General features: G+C 39.8%; 2 protein-coding genes across 6 annotated transcripts in view; both read left to right on the top strand.

The window, feature by feature from the left end:
- The window catches only part of zcchc10 (zinc finger, CCHC domain containing 10), a 7,267-nt gene extending 4,406 nt beyond the window's left edge, over window positions 1-2,861 (top strand). The window contains exons 3-4 of one of the 2 annotated variants that reach the window (XM_020599780.1): window positions 533-574; window positions 2,100-2,861. In XM_020599780.1, coding sequence (XP_020455436.1) covers window positions 533-574; window positions 2,100-2,343 — 286 coding nt within the window. In that variant the 3' untranslated portion in view covers window positions 2,344-2,861. The remainder of the gene's footprint in view (window positions 1-532; window positions 575-2,099) is intronic. The other variant, XM_020599779.1, reaches the window with a different exon arrangement.
- Window positions 2,862-3,919: 1,058 nt separating this feature from the next.
- aff4 (AF4/FMR2 family, member 4) overlaps window positions 3,920-23,386 on the top strand; it is a 33,113-nt gene continuing 13,646 nt past the window's right edge. Inside the window, exons 1-4 of one of the 4 annotated variants that reach the window (XM_020599751.1) lie at window positions 15,331-15,555; window positions 17,808-17,944; window positions 19,771-19,900; window positions 22,321-23,121. In XM_020599751.1, the coding sequence (XP_020455407.1) occupies window positions 19,775-19,900; window positions 22,321-23,121 (927 nt within the window). In that variant the 5' untranslated portion in view covers window positions 15,331-15,555; window positions 17,808-17,944; window positions 19,771-19,774. Of the gene's footprint in view, window positions 4,313-15,330; window positions 15,556-17,807; window positions 17,945-19,770; window positions 19,901-22,320; window positions 23,122-23,386 lie in introns of those variants that run through there. The other 3 variants (XM_020599750.1, XM_020599749.1, XM_020599746.1) reach the window with 3 other exon arrangements.

Genomic DNA, 23,386 nt, shown 5'->3' with positions numbered 1-23,386 from the left:
CCTCCTGCACAGGCTGGGGCGCCTTCCCCACCAGCGAGGTGACATTCCATGTCGGGTCGTCGGGGCTCCTGCCTTCGACTGCTGCTCAATACACTGTGTGGCCCCGTGAGGGGAGGCCCGGCCACCAGGCGCTCGCATTCTAGCCCCAACCCCGGGCCTGGCTCCAGGGTGGGGCCCCGGCTGCGCCATGCTGGGCGATGTCACGGTCCTTGATTTTAATCTATTCATAAAGGGCTTTTGAACCGCTGTTAGTCTGACCCGTCACCCAGGACCTGTTTGCCTTGGGAGACTCTACCAGGGACATATAGCCCCCGACAACATAGCTCCTAGGATCACTCGGGTACTCAAACCCCTCCACCACAATAAGGTGGCGGTTCAAGGAGGGGATTTTCAGAAACAGTCAAATATAATAAAAAAACAACAACAAATATAATAAAAAAGAATAATTTTATGCATGTTATTACTAGCCTATTTCAAGCTCAGTTTACTGCCATATGAGTATCACTAAAACTGTTTTTTGTTTTCCTTACAGACCAGGAACAGAAGGCTCCAGTGAGAAGAAAATGAAAAAGAAGTAAGAAAGATGTTTACCTGTAAACACAATGTGTTCTGATGTGTTCCTAGAGGTGCTTACTTTGTTTAAGATACATAAAATATCCAATTAGTACTGTAGATCAAAATGTTTACATTTCAGTTACATTTTGTTCATTTTAGGTTGTAAAAACTCGATTTCTGTAAATCTGTGGCATTTTGACACTGTAATAATCCACTATATTTAATATGAATACAACCTTTATTTATACATTTATTTGCAGTTAATTGTTTATTGCACTGAGCTATAAAGGTAAAAACTAACTACCGGTAAACTAAACCGATAACTGCAGCTTGCTGTCCAATTCTTGTTTCAGATCCCTAACTGTAGTAGTGTATCAGAACATTATTGACAGAAATGTGACTGAACAGTTCCCTCTAGTGGAGACTGCAAGTAAATGCAGTTTGTAAAGTGCTGCTTCAACAGTTGTGTTGTCAATAAGAGAGAGCAATTTTCAAAGGTGTGATTTTATAGTATATAATCATAATGCGGTTATAATGGTTTTTAATCCACTACCATCAATGACTGCTTATGCAAATAACAATGCAACAGTACAGATATATTTGTACTTGTTTCAAAAGGTCATGTTTGCTGGTATAAATTGATTTTAAAACGTTTAAAGTTTGCTGGGTTATACATAGAAATTTTGTTTTGCTTTTTAAAAGTTCTTAATCCCATTTAAATATTTAACCTGGTGGCAATAAGCCTTTTTCACAGCAGGTGTTTTGATGCGTCACAGCAGGAAAAGCACAGGTGGAACTAATTACCTTAATGATCCAGCAGTTTAGTTACACATGTGTTAGCCAAGTCAAAATGTCTGCTGTGACAAAAGGTCCTGGTCAAGTGTGCAGCCAACCTCTAACTAACTGACTGGAAAAAAAAAGCATCAATCATATACCCAAACAGGTATTACAGTTAATAAAATGCCCAGTTATTCAGTGTGGGCTCTGTGTACCACTGTGTGGACAGATGGGCTCCACCATAAATTCTGACATTGTGTCATAAGAGTGTCAGACTGTGCTTGTCTGAGATGCCATCAGTCAAGACATATGAGAGACTGGTTGGGAAGGGACATGTGAGACATCACATAAATGACCGCTGAGCACCGGAGCTGTCACTCCCTCTTCATACAAGACACAGATGAAGCCACGATGCCTGAAACTACTGTGACTGCTTTTATCTTGATGCCAATACACTGGTCTGTACAACATCCAGATAAAAAAGTACATGTGTAGGTAATGTTCCCACTCTGCCCTGTTTTCTCAGTTATTCAAAAGTAAAACAACAACAAAACCTTGGAGACAGGCACATGTAACCATGTAAATCTCATGTCATTTAATTTCCAAAGTATTTAAACCCAGCATGTTGAAGAGTCGGTAAGGTAAAAAGCAGTTCATATTCACTGCACACAGCCCATGTAACATGTCACTGACTGTAGCAGGTAGATAGCAATACACACCGTTCTGTTTTCTGTATTCATGTTTATCCTTTGTGCACTTGCTCTCAGGGCTAAAGACCTCAGCGACCGCAGCAGTGATTCAGAGAGCTCCTCCAGTGACTCATCGTCAGACAGCAGCGACTCTTCTAGCTCCTCTTCAGATGACAGTGACAGCAGCAGTGACAGCGACGATGACAGGTCTTCCTCATCTTCCTCTTCCTCCTCCCCCTCTTCATCCTCGGACAGCTCAGACTCAGGAAGCAGCAGCGATTCAGATCACGGACCTCCAAGGAAGAAGAAAAAGAAGAAATAAATAAGTGTGTTTTCTTGTTGTTGTTGAGGCCCTTGAGTAATTTGCTGTCTATGTTTTTTCCTCAAACACATCACAGTTGGTTTGATCTGCATGGATATGATGTACTGCTTGTGCAAACTTTTTTTTTGTTGTAAATCTGGACTAGGATAAGAGGAGAACAGAATTATGAGATTGCCATTGTGTCATGTTTTCAAAACATATTTCCCCTGTAACTTCTACTAATGCAATATTTTCACAAGTTTGTAGGTCTACTGAAGATGTATACAGTTTGAATATCTGAGGAATCTAGTGGGCTTATTCATGTTGAATCTAATTATTTTGTACTAAAGTATATTTTTAGTCAAACTGAATCTGTACAGTTCACAACCTTACTCAAGCACCACCGTATCTGGTATTAAAATGACATTAATATACAATATGAGAAAGGCTGCCAAATAAAAGTTGTCTAAAATTGGTTTCAAGGTAGAATGTCTTGTTGCTGTAATGTGGGTTTCACTGTAAAATAAACAGTTTTTTTTGTTTTTAAAACGTGTATTTATAAAAGGTTTTATTTTACTAAAGTCAGTGAAACAGTTATTGACTTAGCATGTAGCAAACAGAATAAAATGGTGCTAAATTTGAGAATATTCAAACAGCATCTCAGTAAAATAAAGGTTATGTTGCTGTCTTCTAAAATAATACACATTTAGCATATTGTGTGTTTTGAAATACTCTTTTTCAATCAAAATGGAAAATGAATAATATTCAATTGGCCTAAAATACAGATTTTGTCTTAAATATTTAAATTTGTGTCAGAATATATGATAATATTTGAAAGTTCTGAGTTTAATGTTACCTCTTGGATTTCCAAACCCAAGTTGATAATATAGATAACACATTTAAAGGCCAACCAATCAAATAGACAAAGCCTGTGCAGATACGTTAATCTTTTTGTCTTATGGGGTCCTTCAGAGTGTGGGGTCCTGTATTTGCCCACTTTGCCCAGTTAGTAATCCAGCCATGGGTACATACCGTCATTCTCAGCAGGCTTGTAACTGTTTAAGAGCACTTAAAGAACTTATGAGTAAAGTAATAAATAAAACCAATTGCACATTAAATCCCATAAAAGGTGTGAGGTTAACAGCAGAAATCAAGCACCACAGCCTTAATGGATGGGAAAAATTGATGTGTGCAACAAAATGTACAGAATTTAAATTTATTTGTTAGTCAACAGACGTGACAACTGAATTCAATGGGAACACTTCTACAACAGGGAACAGGTATGAAACGCTCCTAATGATTTCCGCACTGATCGACGTGACTGGCCAACCTGTGCGTCACAGAAAAGAGGCATTCACAATATGTGGGAATTATCATTGTCATGAAAACATGACCGCGCTATTACTGTGAAACTGCCTAGAAAAATGTAAATGGATCTCCATATCGTTGAATTTAGAATCTGATAAGCTGGCAATATGTATGCTGTCAAAATGTTAATTTCTAAGGTTGTAAAAGCTAAGATCAGTGGCATTTTAAATTATCAGCAGTCCACGTTGTTCCAAATATAATCTACTGTCCATGGTGCGCTTAGAGAAATGTAATCTAAAAAAATGTACTTGGTTAGATGGATGATTGTATAGATGTTTCCAACAGCAACTGAACGCAGCACCACTTGCTGCCAGCCGTGCATTCAGTCATGTCTGTTGTACCTGCTGGCTAACGTCACTTAACTTAGCGAGCAGCATTACCTACCAGTCACTTCTGTTCAGAATAACAAAATTAACGAGAGAGAAAAATGATTTTATTTTGTCTTCCGCTCGATGTGCAGTTGCGTTTTAAGGGAAAAATAGAGACCATCTATTTGGTTTTAGTATTTTAGCTGTTATAGCGTTTTGCTTACTACATTTTGCGGGTAACTGGAAGTGGAAAAGACAAAGAGAAAGAGCTTTCCAATAGCTAGAATGGTTTGGGCCTAAAAAGAAGACAAGAGGTAAGGATGCTGAATATCACAACATTCGTTATTTGGTAATTAACTGTACTTAGTGGTTATCCGATAGTAGGAGCGAATGCTAATTTAAATTTCCGTAGAAAAAATCAGCGGTTTCAGTGTTGGCTAGCTGCTAGCCTAGCCTCAGGACGCTTCTAGCAGATTTGGTTAGCTAAAATGATACTATGTCAAAGATGCAGGTATTCCGTTAGGTAGCGTGTTAGCCTCTTGTAGCCTGGGTGCTTTTTGTGTGTGTGTGTGTATATATACAGAGAGAGAGAGAGAGAGCGAGAGTTTTCAGTTCTGATAAGGGAAAACATTGGTTGCTGAAATGGTAATAACGCTAAATGGTACTTTTGTTCGTGCGGTGGCTTTGCTCAACTAAGCCAAACGTCGTAAAGATAGTGACCATTGGGTTGTTCCTGTAATTTTAGCTGAGAGGTCATGACGTCTGATTGTTTGTTTTCACGGTTTAGCCATGGTTAAGCAAACTTAACTTTGCTAACTAGTACTAGTTTATGTTAGCGACAAGCAGATAAATATTTGGCATTTTTTGCAAATGATAAACATGCTGCTCACAGTTTTATCACACCAATCTACTATTAAACTTGGACACTGATTTGATTTGACACTAACGTTATATAAAACCAAAGCTGTGCACTTAGAATACGAACAGAAACTGTTTTCCTCGGCTGCAGTTCTGTAACATAATCATTAGCGTTACTTAACTGCCCCAACAGTTTGCTCACAGCAAAACTTTTGGTTTGTTGCCTTTCAGTTTCTGCACATCCTATCTTGCATTATTAAATGAGTTTACGCTCAGTGTAACTCATAGCTGCCTTATTTTGTAATCCTGATTATTTACCCTAAAGTTACTATTGCGTAGGAAGGCCAAATAACATAAGGCAATATAGTAGCTTATATGACTAGCAAGAGGACAGCTGATGTGCTCTTCCAGGAAGCCATTTTACACAGTTGAGGGGAAGGGCTAGAAAATGCACAAGTCCAGTGCAAAACTGTGCAGTGTAACTCTCAGCAGTCATCACTGATACATGTTTACATCTAGCAGGATACACTTGGCACATGGAGACCAGGTCAGAATAATCATCTTGTTTATCTTGTTTGACACATGACAGCAGGGCAGGCCTAAGGTCATGAACTGATTTATGGTAGGTAACTGGGAACTAGCAGACAGATGAAAACAGGTGGTAACCAGAGGCTGTTTGTGTTGTGGATGCATTTTATGAAGTACACTCTGTGCTGTCCAAGAGTGTTTTATTTTCAGATGGACATGCAGGAGTGATGTTTAGACCTAATTAATACAGAGAAATCATGTCCCTACTCTGTAGCATTTACCAGTCTTAATAAGCAATAACCACAATGGCTGTAAGACATGCATAATTTTCCCACTTGCATTTAGTTGAACAGTTTTACTAAACCACAGTATGCCTCACAAGTGGACGTGACGCAACATTTTGTGACAGAACAAAAAGCATCTAATTCCTCAATGGTGGTTAACATTTAAGTCTACACCCATGTAAAAGCAGCTTAAAGCACAATGCTTTTGCAGAATGTTTCTGTTTAAGTGTCTACCATGATAGCAGAATGCCAGAAACATTAAATGGAATACAGGTTGGGAAACAGATGTTTATATAGTAGGAGTTGTTTTGCTCATTAATCAGGCTATACTTATGGGCTGAATGATTTGATCATATGAATCAATATAATGATAGTAACAACAGTAAATATTGACATAAGTTGAACATCGAATTGAGATAGAAACGTGTTGATTTTCAGCCTATTTAGCATTTTGAATGAGCCTGTGGACCCTGTTGGTGAGACAGACCACTATGACTGTTCAGCCTAGTGAGTCAATGCCAAGAAGAGAAGTGCTTGGGAAGGTCTGTCACTATAGTATCCATGATTTCACCCATTTAGTGGTTTCCCCTCATTTTTCACCTCCATAACCAAATGACCAACAGCTGACAATGCCAGTGCCATTTGCAACTTCTTATCAGACATATATTTGATTAAAAGCAGCTATAAACCATCTGTGGTGAGCCAGAGCTGGTTTGTTTACAATTTTGTGTATCCCAGTCCCAGGTCTTCCTTTTTTTTCCTTTTTGAATGATGAATACAGATTCTGTCATCTGCTGGTAGGAAGTGTTATTTCGCTCACGCAGGCACAGAAGGTACATGCTAGTGGGATGTTGGGTTTAGTCTTTACAGTGTGTTCAGAGGTCACATTTTGGCTCTGACAAAGGTGATGTGGGGTGATGGAACAGTCAGCTTTCATCATTGCTAGTCCTGTGATGTTGGCTTGGTGTCTCTGCCCAAACATGTCGGTCTAAAACAGGGGTGCCCACACTTTTTTGCCTTGCGAGCTACTTTTGAAACGACCAAGTCAAAATGATCTACCTATTATAAAAATGCAAAACATATATTTATTTATATTTTTAGTTATTTATATTGCACAATATAACTCTGTACATTTTTTGTCATTGCCTCACTCTGATGACTTGCACTGAATGGAATCAGCCAGGGATGCATAGTCCAGACAGTAGCTGCTGATAGCCAGCCTCAAGCACACTTCCAAATGATCATCAGTCAAGGTGGAACGGTATTTGGACTTAATAATCTTCATGTGGGAAAAGGCTGACTCGCATAAATAAGTGGAGCTGAATAATGCAGTCAAGGAGGTAGCACATTTCCTCATATTGGGGTACTTTTCCTCTGTGAGTAAGTTCCAGAACTGTCCATGAGCCCTGGACTTAAGCTGAATGTCAGCTTGTAGTGTCAAAGTCTCATCCTCCACTCCAGATGAGTTCAGATGAAACAGTGTTGCAATATCTGATGCGAGTGAATCAACCTCAGCATCTTCCCGAAAAGGGTAGCACATGAATGTAGCACCTGGCTCCAGTAAAACAAAGTCTTGAAAGCGTCTGTCAAACTCTGACAGACAGTTCTTAATCTGCTCTGTGTAGCGTGCACTGTCAAGTTGCACACACGCCTTGCCTTGCGTCTCCAGCTCTGACGCGAGGTTCTGGAACTTTGCCAAATCATGGCGCTGCATCTTTGAGGACAGATGTTGCATTTTCCGTTTGAAAGCATTAACTGAGCTGATCATATTGATTACGGTTTTGTCTTTTCCTTGTAACTCTACATTAAGGTCATTCAACATGTTGGTCATATCAGTTAAAAATGCTAAGTCTGGGAGCCACTGATTGTCATTTAGTTGGTTGTATTCTGCATGTTTAGCTCCACGGAAAAACTCCTTAGTCTCCGGACAGAGCTCTTGAAATCTTTTCAGCAATTTCCCTCAACTAAGCCATCTCACGTCAGTGTGTAGCAACAACTCCAAGTGGTCGCAGTCAGGCTTCTCCAGATGCGCATGAAATAGCTGTCTTTGAAGAGATCTGGCGCGAATAGAACAGGCGATCTTCATTGCCACATCCATTATCTCTTTCATGTTGAGCATTTTTGCGCATAACGCTTGTTGGTGTATTATGCAGTGATAACTGAGGGAGCCCAGGAAAGCATCATCCTCCCTGCACTTGGCAATAAATCCATTTGAGCGGCCAACCATTGCGGGCGCTCCGTCCGTGGTGATGGACACCAATTTGAACACTGGGAGCTGGGTTTTCTCGATAAAGTTTTTGAAAGACTGAAAAAATGTCCTCTCCTCGCGTGTGTTCTTTCATGGGCAGTACTGTTAACAGCTCCTCTTTTGCAGTCATATCGGGAAACATCATCCGAATAAAAATGCATAAAATAAAAATGTGCTGTGTCACTCATGTCTGTAGACTCGTCCAATTGCAGTGAGAAACACTCGCAGTCCGCGATATCCTTCCAAAGTTGCTGGGTCAAATCTTCAGCCATGGCTTCACTGCGCCGTAACTGTACTTCTTGATAGCTGGAGAGCTTTGATTGAAGATAATATTTCTGGTTTATTTTTAAAGCCTCGGAACAACGACTCAGCTGCTTCAACGAATGCCTCTTTTACCATCTCTCCATCTTGGAAGGACTTCTTGTGCTTAATGATGAAGTGACTCACCTGGAATGATGCTTCGGGGGCTGCCTTCGCTTTTGGGGTCAGCTGTGAGAAAAATGACTGCTGTCCCGACAATTGGGATTTTAGTTCCTTCACCTTTCTCTTTCTCAGCTCACTTTTTGGAGGGAAGTCAGTGTCGTAGTTTTTGTGAACTGTCCGAAAATGCTGCTCCACATTTCCCTTCGAAAAAGCAAAGGTAGACTGGCAGATGAGGCAAACGCACTTTGAATATGACATTCCGTATGGAAGTGGTAGGTTTTTAGCTTCTTACCTGGTCCAGCTCCCCCACTCATTTTTATACCCTTTCTTAAGTTTAGAAGAAATAAATTGGAGGCTAACTGGGCAGCTCGGTAGCTTGCTAGAATTTTGCCGCACTTGTACACGCATGCGTGGTGACCCATGTGTCAGAAAAGATCAGATGTCAGACTGGCTGCCCTGCATGTCAATCAAGTAGCAAATGCCATAGGGAGGATGGATGATAGGCTATATATGAATGATTGGCACTTTCTGCTTTTCCTGTTAGGGATTGCCACAGCGAATTGTCACACTGACCATGTTAAAATTAGGAACATGTTTTACGCTGGATACATCTAATTTATTTTTGAATGGCATGCGATCTACCGACACTACCTTCGCGATCGACGTATTGGGCACCCCTGGTCTAAAATCTCCCATAGGTGTTGAACTGGGTTGCAATCTGGTGACTATGAAGGCCATAGCATAAGATGATATTTCGTTTTTTCCAGTAATTTGTCACCCATCTAAGTTTTATTTATTATTATTTGCTTTACTTCTCATTTTACTTGTCTCACTGTCTCTGCTCTTGCTATTTATGTTGCTGATTTTTATTATTCACTGCAAGGCACTTAGCCTGCTCTGAAAAATTTTGTGCATTGAATTTCATTGCTGTATATTAGATGTACTACCGCAATAAACTACATATGACTAATGTTATAATTTCCAGACCAATATGACATTGCAGTAACCCACATCAGGATTTATGCCAGATCTGTGAAATGAAAAGGCCTTAATGAGCTTCACCTCCACAGGACTATAGCCATGCGAGTGACTGTCTCAGATCCTAGAGAACAAACGCTGACAAGCAGATGCTTGAGGTCAGAACACGGTGAGCAGCATATTTTTCTGCTGCGTGAGCAATAGTACTAAGAGAAAAAAAAATGGGCTGCTGATGTCTGATTAGATTTGGGCTAATTAAAATGGCAGACTCTGGAGGAGCCTTCAAATAACTTACTTTCAACAAGCTTCTTTTTGTAGAGGAAATAAGTTTCAATTATAAACTTACAGACCTTACCTGGAGACACAGTTATTTCTTACTCTGGGCAGGATTACAGAAAACAATGTAACTGCTAAAAAGCTGTAGCATCTCTACAAGCCTGGTGACTGTGATGACATGTTTTTGATTTAAATTCACTTCAGTCATCAAAGCTGAGCTGATGAGACAAGATAAAGGAATAATCTTACGGTTAATTCACAAAAGGACTGTTCAATTTTGGGACAGCAATTATCTAATCTTATATAATTGTCTGTTGTTAAGCAGCTTGAATCTAGCTACTGTTCATTTCCCAAGTATCCAGCCTCCAAAATAATACTGCACCGCAACCACCACAATATGCAATGGATGTGTTAAAGGCAAAGAAAAAATGCACCGAGTCCTCTGTCTGGACTGCACAAACAAGTCACCATAACGTCTCAACAGACTGTGCATGTGTCCTTTGCTTGGCTACAGGGGAAACAGTTAAAGCCTCAGCACAAAACCTAAACAGGAAGTGCAGAGGATTTCACAGGCAGCCGTGTTACACACAGCAGAAAACTAAACTGACACAACATGTTGACCCCATTTGCATGGACTGCATTAGTTTGAACATGGACCTTTACTACACAGGTCTAGGGTTGCCACAGTATGATAACCATCTCACATTTTTAATGACATTACACAGTTATTATTCAGCGACAGTGACATTCAGAAGAAAGGAAAAGAAAAGGATCTTTTTTTTATTGCAAGTGACTGTCCTAGTTGATTGACCTGGATTGCAGCTCTAGATTGACCCTAAAGAATAAACAGTTATAAAGATGTTATATAACTAAAGCATGTTAGTTTGCTGTTAGCACTAACAGTAGAGGACGTATTCACATCTTTTACTTAAGTAAAAGTACTAATATCAAATTGTAAAGGTAGCCTACTCTGTTAGAAAAAGTCCTGCATTAATAATGTTAAATAAAAGTGTTAACACTAAAACATACTTTAAGTATTAAAAGTATTAGTAGTCTACTCAATGCAGAAAAAGGTTGTACTATACAGGGTCCGACTAGCGCCAACAGTGCGGGACACACTGCAACAGACAGACACTCACCAATGGCCGGACGGTAGCCAACTGTTGCCTTGATGTGTCACAGGCCTTTGACAGCGCTATCCACCACCATCATCAAAACACAAAATGAGGGAATATCCTTTGGAAGAATGGTGTTCATCCTTCCAGGAGAAGTTCCAGAGGCTTGTAGATACAATGCCAAGGTGCACTGAAGCTGTTCTGGTGGCATGTGGTGGACCTACACATTACTAAACATTTTATGTTGTTTTTTTTTTTTTTATTTTACTTGTCACCTGTCTGTATGTAACAAGAGATTCAAGAGATATTAATATTACTAATTTAAGACATTTACTCTGTGCAAGCATTGGAGTCTGCAAATTTATGAATCATGCTATATCATGTTTCATCAGGTGGTCTTACTCCATGTTCATGTTTGCCACAGTATTCATCAAAGCATGTGAGGACACAGCAGTTTATTTTGAGGTGCAGAGTAGTAAGTTATAGTTGAACGTGTTTCTATTTGTAGACGGACGGATACTTTAGTGTCAAACGTAAGCCAGACTGTGCTCTGAATAAAAAGATTGTGATAATGTGTGGTGAAAATATGCTTTGGGTTGGCACAACACGGCAAGTCCTGGGACTCTTCAATAATGTTGGGGTAATGTTTGACCTAATATACTGTTGAGGTGAGTGTTTCATGTAGGTATGTTTTGCTGCTGTAGGCTAAAAGTCTGATAGAACAAAGTTTAGGGTGGATATGTATAACCAAGTTTAAACTCTATAACCAGAGTTTAATAGCACACTGATCAGTATTGACACACGGCCAAGGGACGGATTTTAAACTGCTTAAAGATACAGGTGAAGAGGGTTATGCAAAACAAGTGAAAGCCTCTTGACAAGCTGGGTGTTCACACAGAAAGGCTTGAATGACGCAGGTTCTTTCGAAATGTTGCCAAGATAATTGAGGGCTGTGTGTCATGTTTCATGTGACAGAAAATGTGGCATGTACATTTCATTATGTGTGTCAGTGCTTCAAGTGAGATAATTTTCTTTCTAGGCTCATCTGATGGTCTTTTCAGTTCAACATTCACATGATCTTTCAAAGATCAGATCAGTAATTTTTAAGTTTGATTTTAAGATCTTGGCAGGTTACTTTTAGAGGCATACAGTATAGTGAAATAAAGCATCAGAGTTTGTGTGCATTGAGGACAATACCTCTTAGTTAAATAGGGTTGCTGGATTTGAAATATAAATATGCTCCTACATTATATGATTAATTAGTCTTTAAATGTGAAGCAGTCACAGCTCTGGGTCCTCAGTGGTAAATGCTAGCAGCTCCCTCTGATTCAGATAATGCACGCCTGCTGGGTGGAGGCATTTCAGGCAGTGAGTCAGTTCAAATGCTTCAAACCTGCCTGAATGAAAGGATATAAGCAGTTGTTTAGAGAACATGCCAATCAAGACTTAGCCTTGTTTTGATATGGTAATTGGAGCTAATCCCAAGCAACATAGAAATATTGAAGAGTTTGTACTTAAGCAGGAACCAAAGAACTCTGAACAGCTCAGCCTTAATTCTAAATTTGACATAGTCTTCTTCAAACATCCTCAGCCAAATATTCTGACATAAAAGACACACAGAAAATTGCCCTGTTCATTGCTACTATTATTTTGTGAATGAGCCATACTGATAGAGAAATGTCTTTGCTCTTGCATAAATTTCTTGAGGAAATGTATTACATTTCATAGTAGAGTGTTGATTTAAAGTCAGTGCATTTACAAAAATGATTAATTTTTTGGCTGTCCTTGTCCTAGCTGGATGTGCTCTTAGCAGCATTCCTCCCCAAACAGCTGCTTATATAAGGCAGGTTTTGCACCATTTGAATGGACACTCCCTCTGAAATTCTAGGAGTCAGCAGGTTTACTTGAAAAGCACCATGGGTGGTGGCACTGGCTGCCCATCTGAACCCATTATTAAAAACTTGTTGAGAACATTGTGGAATACTCTTTGTAAACTGAATTTGTGAGATAAATTTGTTGTAGTTTTGGGGTTGTTATATATCAAACACAATTGTATTAACATTCAAGATTCTCACATGGAAAAAAACAACTTGTTGTGCAAAGGGATTAGAGCCTTTAGTGCAAAATGTAGACCATTTGTGTTGAAAACCTGCTGGTGTTGCTTTTTAGTTTCCATATTAGTTCAGTTGTATCACAATGCTTCTGAACATTGCTAATGTGCATTTTAACTTTATGTGCCTTTCTATTGATTAATTCTGCCAAGAGGAGTAGTCTGCTTCTATTTATATAAATAAATGGCTTATAAATTAATGTGCTAAAAATAACCGAATGCATTTAAACGGAGGATTAGAAAAGGACTGTGGTTTTGATTAAATATTAAATATAAGTGGTTCAAAACTGCACAGTTATTCTAATTCAATTCAGTTTTATTTGTATAGTCATCTCATCTCATCAAAAGTCATCTCAGGACACTTTACAAAGTAAGAACAGTCAAAGATGAGTTTTGTCCAAATTTGGAACTTAATCATTTTATGTCAGATTTTTGTGTGTGTGTGTTTGTCAAGGTGTTTCTGGATTGTTTTTCTCTTGTTCACTTTTCAGTCCCCTGTAAACGCAACCGTAACTAAACAGCACTTCATAAAGATTGTAAAATGATCTGGCAAATCATTATGCATATTCCCTCAGAGCAGAATGTTTGAAAGTAATAAACATGTAACACGTATGAAATTGTTTTCAGAAGGGGAATGGACAGAACCAGGACCGATAGACATGCAACATATTATGCACAGAGTAGAAAGAAGTAACTGCAGTAACATTAAAATATGGAGGAACAGTGACAATTTAGGAAAATTTAAAAAGCAGTAAATATTATGGTAAGAACTTTGTTTCAGCTTAAATAGATGTTTCGTCAGATCAACACTGTAGATGACACAAACTTGCAAAGAAGTGGGCTAGCATGGTGTCTCAGGTTTTGTACCAAATAAAAATTAGTGTGACATGTGGTGATGGCACATACGTTAGTGTCATCATCATCATATGTAGCTGATGTAAATGTCTCCCATTTGTTACATCTTTGAAACTGTGCTATCTCTTTAACAGGCTGCATTGATGCTTTGCCCTGTGCCTGGGGCATAGTGGGGGAGGGAGGGAGGTTGTTGATGGAAAGGCAGGCCTGATTGGCTGGGCCTTACTGAGCGCAGTGACATCACAAGGAGGAGAGGCCCTGTGGTGTAAAATAACATCTCCTTTTATGGGATGAGGTGGACTGTTCCATTCTCAAAGAGAGGGGAGATGTATTCCCCTCTGCTCTGTCAGTGCTGCTCTCCTTCCAGTTGATCAACTCTCCAACTGGCCTATGAGGCAGTTTTTTAATTTTATATTGCTGTAAGGCTCTCTTAGATCAAGCTCATTCTTTTCTTTAGTTTTAAGCCTCTTAAACCCTCTCTTAAGTTCTTGCTTTTTGTTTGTCATCTTTAAATTGAAAGAGTGATAAACTGCATTAGGACTTTTCTGTTATTTAAATGTGTAGTCAGACACGTTTGTTTTAGTGTAGAGATGTATTCTGCACTACAAAGACGGTGAAGAAATCCTGAAAGCCAATTGACTGTATATAAATATGAATAATGTGTCGCCACTTCCCTCCATTACGCAAAAGCGAAGCCAGAATATTGTCAATATCCCCTGCCATATTGACATTCTGCAACCAGATTCTACACATCAGACACACCGCTGCAGATGCTATTTTGTGTTTACATTCTTGTTCCTGACCCCTGGCGCCCCCTTACGACGAAATCACATGAGCTGTGAAAGATGGCGGGCTGTGATTCGTCAGGTACAAGTTTGTCATATCCCTCGTCAGTCAGAGCAAGAATTTATTACTCTATAATCATGTAATTTGTATAAAAAAAAAAAAAACCCCAAAGCAAACAAAAATAATGTAGTCTGGATTTAAAAAAGTTTTTTAGGGTTTCCTTTTTTTTTTTTTTTTTTTTTTTTTTTTTTTTTTTTTTTAGGCTGATTATTTTACTGTGACAAAAAACATTGCCCTAGAAACCTTTGGATGACTTTCTGTACCGACTGTTTATTTAAGTAAATTGCCTTTGATTATTATTCACAATCTATAGCCTGTAGAAATGTAGTTTTGTTGTCACAGTGAGCATTGTGCTTTACACAAGTACTTCCTTCAGGTAATTCATATGCTTAATTAAGTGTGATTAAAAGATTCCCTTGCTATGTTTATTCATAGCTGAAGCATAAAATTGGCCCACAGTTGTGTTAGGTAGGTAGGTGGGTAGGTACTTTATTGATCCCTCATTGGGGAAATTTCAGTGTTTCAGTAGAAATGGAGAACAGTGTTAGCATTCAAGTCTGACAGAAGACATTTTGTTCTATCTTTTTTTCTCTCGCATAAACTTTTAACATTTATTTTTCCACCCCAGCCTCTTTTGACCTCGCTTTTTCTCCACTTATGCTTTAACCTCAGCATACCACACCAAATACTGTGGCTGCCTCTAGACTTCACCTAGCATGTGACTACCCCCGCTGTTTGCAGAGCTGGTATGTCCCGAGAACAAGGAGTCACCTCCCCTCCCTAATTCAGACTTGTCTCCACTCCAAGGAAATGCACTGTACCTTCCTGTTGAGCAAAGAAACTATAGTTACATTCTTCCAGCTGGACAGATACGTTTAGAAAAGGGCCAGGGTGTCTTCTCTGACGGAGGTTGTTGTAGAAATTTAGGTTGTCAAGTCATGGTGGGAATACTTCTGAATCACTGGGAGAGCTTTTGAACCCTCCTTCCCTCCTCCTCCAATGTTTCAGTGGTTGAGGCCATGGCCTCTCAATCAGGGTAAGAAATGCACAACTTATTAGCTGCTTTACTTTTTCTTGCTAGAAATAAAGCACTTCAATTTTATATATATGTATACACACACACACACAAGAGATACTAACATGTTTTTGGGTGTCCTTGGAAAATGGCTGTGTCACAGAAACCCAGTCCTGTGCTCCTACTGCTCAGATAATCATCAGTTATGTTGTTTTTTGTTTGTTTGTTTTTCTCTGTGCTTGTGCTGAGGACATGGTCTGGCTGTTTTATTGTGATGATTTAGAAAGAGGCAGATGAGCTGATTAGTTGAGGTACAACATGAACTGCCTTTTCAACTCTGGAGACTTTGACCTTTTTATAGTCTGGCAAATGCTGTTGGAGGATTACAAGAAAAGTAGCTGACCATTAAATTTTGATAATAAATGCCATGTAAACTCACTCTGTGTAGGAAGTAATTGGCTTAGGCAAGCTTTTTGTTGTTCTTTTAGTTGTTTACTGTGCTGGCGATTGATTAGCTCTGTAGTGCTTGGGCCTTGGATGTAGGCTTGGCCAAATATTCAAACAAAGTCAAATTCATGGTCTGAGCCTATAATGTTTGTTTGTAAATGAGTAAAATAGAAGTAAGGTTTGTACTGAGTGTTCTCTACACAGGTTGGGTTTAGTGTGTGGTTTTCTTGAAGGCCATAGGTAAATAGCTGAATTTGTGGTTATTGATTCATCTTATTTATACAGCCCAATATATGAGCTGCTGCCTTCATTTGGGCCGCACATACCTGGGCAGGGAAACCCCGAATATCAGATTAAATTTGAAAGTTAGAAATTCCACCTAGCATTTGGCAGCATCTGTTTCTGGGGAAGGATGACTACTGCTGAGAACATCCCTTCCACCATGCTGCCGTAGTTGCGTTGTCATGTTTCTTTCTGCATTGCATAAGATTTTTTTTTCATAGTGATTGCATTTTTCAATACCCCATGACATCTTCTGTGATGCTAGGCCACAATTGCACATACAATCTCCTGTCTACCATATTGGGTACAGTACATGTGAAAACCCAGCAATGTGAACTCTAATGCAGGTGCAGTAAAATAAAATGAAAAATATGTTAAGTACTGAGTTCATGATACCCAGCCCCACCAGTATGGATTTATATCAGTCAACTGTGGAAAAATAAGGCTCATCCTCATATTTTACCACTTGGAAAGTTTGTTTTCTTTCTATAGCATTGTTCATATTTGCTAGTCTTGAAAGATCTATGATTTCATCCATTTGGTCAAAATAAGATCATTTTATTTTGTGGCTTTACTCCCTATTAATAGAAAAATTCTTCTTTAGACATGAGGGAGACTTATTTACAGAGGCTTTAGGTCTTCTTTTAACTTACTATTTGTGCAAAGGCATTGTTGACCTGGTTCAAGCTCAGAGGTGTGCTTTCTGTTCACACAGTTGCATCATAACACCAAGATGAGTTTTTCACATTCTTTCCTCCATTATGTGCTTGGATTACATCTCTGTTTATTCAAAACCAAAAACACGCAGCTGTTTCCATACAGAGGACTATAGTACATGGGGACAGGAGCATTAGCTTTTGATTTGTACCATATATCACTTGAATGAGACAGACGTACTAGATTTGGGGAAGCCACAACATAAAACAGACAACTTCCTGGTAAATTTGACAGTATTTTTGAAACAATAATAAACCGGGCCTCCTGTTTAATGATTTTCTTTAGTGCTGTATAATAAAGTATGACAGTGTTCAGCTAACAAAAACCAATACAGTAGATAAGGTCAGTTATTTGTGCAGAATAGATATGAGCATCCATCCATTAGCTATACCGCTTATTCCTGAACAGGGCTGCAGTGGGGTTGGAGTCAGTCCTAGCTGACATTGGATGAGAGATGGGGTACACCCTGGACAGGTCACCAGACTATCACAGGGCTGACATGTAGACAGACACACACTCACTCCTACAGGCAATTCTGAGTCACCAGTCAACCTAATCTGCATGTCTTTGGACTGTGGGAGGAAGCCGGAATACCCAGAGAGAACCCATGTAGGCACAGGGAGAACATGCAAACTCCATGAACTCCCTGGTTGCCCAGGACTCGAACCCGGAGACCTCATGCATCAACATGGTCATTTACATACAGTACCAGCACACTAAAAAGCACCTTTAGTACATGATCATTTAGCTTCATTATTTGTCTGGCCAGTGGAAATGTGGAAAACTTAATTTCCTGTACATGAAACTGGACTTTTCTTAAACCACAGATGACATGTGCAGCACAAAAGACCTTCAAGTGATAGTTGCCTCTCAGATGAGTGGTAGAGTGGGCAAAATACCTAGCATCAAGCAAAATTCCCTAGAATGTGGTTGGAGGAAATGTTCTCTGCTGAATACGCACAAGGTAATGTGATCATTTCAGTTATAGCAAGTTTGTCATTATGCATTTCTACTAAAGTGTCTGTTTAGTTTTGGTTTTCTATAGTCTACACTTAGCTTCATGCTGTATGTCCAGAGATGATAACAGTGGTGTGGTAGATAGCCCAAAAAAGGTTTTATTTCTTAACACAACTACTGATGGTTGCTAATGGTGTGTCTTACAGACTTGGTCATGTCCTCACCTTTGATATAATGTACCTTGACAGTATTGTGTCAGTTATGTAGTCTGTTATGAGTAATGTTTACTGGAGTTGCGTGTTGCTGATGATGTAAAACAGACAAAGGCTTAGTAAAGAGGTTAGTTGGGAAATTATTTAGATTTTCTGATAGGTTTACAGATGGACAGTATGAAGTTGTTGTTAAAAGATACTTGAAATGGTTTTGTTCCATTGCTGGTCTGCAACATTGTTAGAGTGATAGTCAAGATCATTTTTCATTTAAGAGTTGTCATTTCTTACAGGAAACACATGGTTTCACATATGTAGCCTATGGTTTGTCTGTCTTTCACATCTCTAGTTTGCCTTCCCTGTGTATGATATTTCCTATTCTGGAATCAGTTTCTGGTGTGCTTCTTTTCGTTTTTTGAAAGCGCCCTTGTATGTTGTGTTTATAATCAAGGAGGAGGCTGGGTGGTTGCTGCATAATTGCACTCTGTCAACAACCTTAAAATCATTGTTGTCACTGGCAGAGCCTGAGGCTGTTGACTTAGAGCGAGAGGTGACACGCCTGGTTGATGACTTGCTTGTTTCTAATTTCAAAGCTCTGTAGCTGCTTTTTGTAAAACAAGATTGACAATGGTCACATTTGTCCTGTGTCAGGCCAGCTGTTCCCCAGTTTTGGTCACTGTGTGTACATAGTGTGAACATAGTTTTATTACATTCATGCATTTAGTGTTGGCTTTTTTCTCTGCTGTAAATCCATACATCCGCTGTGAAGGACATTGCCCTTTAAATAGCGCTCCACTTTTATGTTTGCACTACACTCATTATGCTCAGGAGGACAATAAGGGCAGAGTGGTGTTTTTAGCTGCCAGTTGCAGAGTCAGTGGCTTAAAGCTGCAGTTTGATAGCATGAGGTTATCATTTAATTCTTTTTACAGTCAGTTTTACCTTTTTCTGAGAAGACGTTCGTATTCTTTGCATGTGGTGTTAATAAGTGTACCTTCACTGTGTACTCCAACACCAGTATTCAAAAAAAATATGAGCTCTTCTGTTTGATTATGATCTTTGGTAAGCTATCAGCTGTTTGAAACTGTTGTAAATAGACTTTTTGTTGTATGACAACACTGAGAAAATGACCCCAAGTCGTTTCATCTGTACAAGGAGATTATTTGCTGTAAACACAGGCTACTGCAGAATGTCAAGACTAGCCTAAGCCTATTAGAGACTACTTTCTCCACAGGTGCCCCCCCCCAATGATGTGAAGGGTTTCACTAATGATGGCTGTGTTTGTGGTTTATCATAAAAACTGTGACTCAGAGTAGATAATGGCAGGCTGACTGTATGATTGGTTGTGAATAGATGGAAATTTGAACTATTTGGCATACTTTCCAAACATGGAAATTATTGCAGAGAAAACGGAAACTGGAGGGCCCAGGCTGTTTAGTTATGTCTCTTCATTTTTGTCTACGAGTACGTTTTAGGTAAATTCTTAACGATTTGTCAGGTGTTTCCTGTAAGAACATCTCACTTTCATAATACTGCTTCTTTTATTGCCATTCTTGTCTCTCTTTTTGGTGTCTGTCCTCTGTGTGGGCTTTATGTTGACTTATTGTTCTGTTTGTCGTAATAGCAACATGAACCGTGAGGACCGGAATGTGCTCCGAATGAAAGAAAGAGAAAGGAGAAATCAAGAAATCCAGCAGGGAGGAGGAGAGGCCTTTCCAGCAAATTCCCCCCTCTTCCCTGAACCCTACAAGGTGGTAAGTCTGGTTACTTCACATTCACTTTTAGCAATTGATACATCAATGTAGATGAATTTGCAACACTGACAGGAAGCAGGGACTACCAGAACATTCATAAGTGTGTCTTTATTTATTTATTTTACCTCTTTTATTAAACTGCTGCAGAATGCTCTGGTAGATATGGCCAACAGTGTGCAAAGCTGTCATCATGGCAAACCAGCGGACACTTTGAGGAGTCCAGACTATGAAACATTTTACTTTGTTTACAGCTTTTTCTTAGTACATAATTTCAAATGTTTTATTTCATGATTTTGATGGCTTTGCAATTACAAATAAGATACAGCAGCTACTTTTCCAAACATTTGTGGCTTGAATGATTGTTTAAATTCAGCTATTTACTAGCTCTTCACAAATTGCACAATAGTCAGTTGAACTGACAACACCTGCTCTTGTTTTAGCTGTTTTCTAGTGCAACTGTAGAAAGTAAACATGAGATCATACCAGCTTCCCTTTGTCGTCCTCCTGTGCTCACAGACACATGTATAGATATAGGCCATCCAACTCCCAGCTCCCACCTGGCCAGTATAATTACAAAGAGGATTAGAGTTCTCTGTACTGGTCTAATCTTTGCCACTAACCAGATTTGAGCAGAGGCAAGTGGCGCCTCTCCTTAGCTACAGCTAGCCATCAAAGCGGCAGTAAGGAATGTGGCCTGACAAGTTGTCAATCGATAAGTGCTGGCCTGTGTGTTTTGCACTACAATAAAGTGAAAGCTAAAAACCTGACTGTGAAGAAAGGTGCTTGACTTTTGCGAAGGAAAAGAATGGGTTGCAGCAAATAATTTTATTGTGCATGTTGTTTTTTTTGTTTTCAGAAACTGCTTTTAAATAAAAAAAAGGGGTTGATATGTTGTCCCCTGCTTGTCTAAGCTTCTCTTTAACTTTGCCCCTCCTGTCATGCTCCACAAAGTGTTGTGCATCAAAGGCCTGCAGCTGCAGCTGTGGCCTCCTAGATGTAGATCAGCAGAGCAGTAATATTTTTATAGTGCAGAGTTTACTCAGTTGTAACTCATGTGCACAGAATATAGAGTACAAAGCTATCATCTGAATATTAGTCTCATAATGTTGGATTTCTGAAGCTAATAGAAATGTGGATTTAAAATCAAGGATAACTCGGATATGATTATCAAACAACCCATTTAACCAAAGTGTGCCAAACTTTTAACGAACCCCAGAAACACTCATTATCACATTTTCACTGCATCTTCAGAACCACAAATATTAGACAAATTAGACAGTTAAAAAAATTATACTGTGGACTTGCATGTGAAAGGAAAACAGTGATGTTTTGTAAGAGATGGCAGTTTGTGTTTTCTTCTCATTATTTACTGTTGTGGAAATGATGTCTGAAGTGATCTGGGAAAGGAGAGGTCTTGAATCTTGGCTGTAAGGACAGAACTGTCTTTTTCTGTGCAACAGGAACCAAAACACGTTACTGCAGTCAACACGGAGGTGAAGTTCCTAGAAAGGTTCCTGAGAAAGGAACCTTGTATAAAGTGAAAAGAGTTATATGAAAACATTTTCTTAAAGATGCATTCTGATAAAGGTGTGTGTTTTCGTTTGGTTGGTTGGTTTTTACAGATGTGTATAAATTATGTTAAAACATTTTTGTATTTACACTTTTAATCTGCCAAGACACTGAACCAATCTCTCACCGTTAAGCAGAGTTTTTAGAGCAAACTGTAATGATTCAGCTGTTTCTAATATACCTCGGGCACCTTCTTTTATTCTGCTGCTATGTTTTTAGCATTACCAGTCAGCATATAAACGTGCATCAGTATGTGTGATAAGCTCCAGTTGCATATGTGAGCCAGGCCATTCTAGCAGGAGATAGTGGGGTGCACATTATGACCAAGCAAGTTAACATTTCCTGCTACAGATAACAGCTTGTGTTTCTTCACTCTCTATGTGAATCGGTTAAACAAAATCAAGGTCTGAGGCTGCATGTCAAACTGGGTCTTCTTCACAGATGTCTGTCACCGGGTGAGCACAGTACTGTGGCCTCAGAGTGATTGATTAACCTCTGTGTCGGTAAACTCTTATCTGTTCACACAGATGGGTGTGGACCGATCAAGGCCCCAGTTTAAACAAGCTAACTGTATGATTGGCTGATTATGCCCTTCTCTTTGTTCAGTCCCTCATTTTAAAGGTAAAACTGGTGACAGAAGAGCATTAGATATGATTTGTTTCTTTTGTTGGATAAAAATCTGCATTTCTGTTGCAGTAATTTTGCATATGACTACTTTTTTGTATATCTATCCCCTCCTGTATTCAGTGTTTCTGATTTGAAAGCTTTTAACGCAGGTGCTGAACTCGAGCATTTTTTGCTTTTCTTCATCCTCACTCTGTCATCTGTTCTACATCTTATTCTCTCCTCAGTCCAGCAAGGAGGATAAATTGTCGAGCCGTATTCAGAGCATGCTGGGCAATTACGACGAGATGAAAGAGCCGATTGGTGACACACTTCCAAAGCTTGGTGGTAAACCTTCTAACAGCTCGTCTTCATCTGAGGAGAAATCTGGCCCAGCTTTGTTTGGCGGTGACCAGCGTAGTGTTAGTGGTGGTGGCAGCAGTCAGAGCAGTAAGTGGACTCCTGTTGGCCCCGCAGCAGGTGGCTCTTCATCCCAATCCCAGAAACGCTCAGGACTCCAAGGTGGGCACGGGAGCCAGAGGGGCAACGGAGGCAGCGGCGGCAGCAGTAGCCAAAGACACGGAGGAGAGGTGCGGGAAAAGAAGTCAAGTAAACACAGTGGAGGGTCCGAGCACTCGAAGTCACACACATCGAGTCCAGCCAAGGGGTCTCTGACTTCCTCCAGCAGCAACAGCCACTCAAGGAGCTCATTAGCTGCTGAGCAGCATCACAGCAAGGAACGCTACCGCTCCAAGTCTCCACGAGACCGAGAGGCCAACTGGGACTCACCGTCCCGGGTTCACACCTCCTTCACCAGTGGTCAGCATTCAAGTCAGACTTTTCCCCCATCTCTCATGTCCAAGCCCATCTCCATGCTACAGAAGCCCACAGCCTATGTGCGGCCTATGGACGGTCAGGAAACGGCAGAAGCCAAGAGCTCACAAGCAGAAAGCTACAGTGGACAGTCACACAGCAGCACCATGGGAGAGATGAAGTCCAATGGCAAGGCCTCGCTTTCCAAACTCAAGATCCCCTCACAACCTGTAGAGGTAAGGCTCACTCTACAGGCCTTCATTTTTATTCTATTTTTAATGTATTCTTAACCCTGCAGCTCATGTTCATGCTCAATAAAGGACATACTGCTCTTTTATGGTGTTTAATATATAAATTATAGTAGTGGAGGTTGTGTGTAGAATTTATAGACCTCAAGTGGCAGGGCACTGTTTATATTTGGGGACATATGTTCATAATGATGCAGTAACTGTATTAAATTACCTCACAGACATTTGGTCTGACTGAACATGTACTTCTCAT

This window comes from Monopterus albus, unplaced genomic scaffold (genome assembly GCF_001952655.1).
Source record: "Monopterus albus unplaced genomic scaffold, M_albus_1.0 scaffold42.1, whole genome shotgun sequence".
Taxonomy (NCBI): domain Eukaryota; kingdom Metazoa; phylum Chordata; class Actinopteri; order Synbranchiformes; family Synbranchidae; genus Monopterus; species Monopterus albus.
This window is presented reverse-complemented; position numbering and strand designations above follow the sequence as displayed.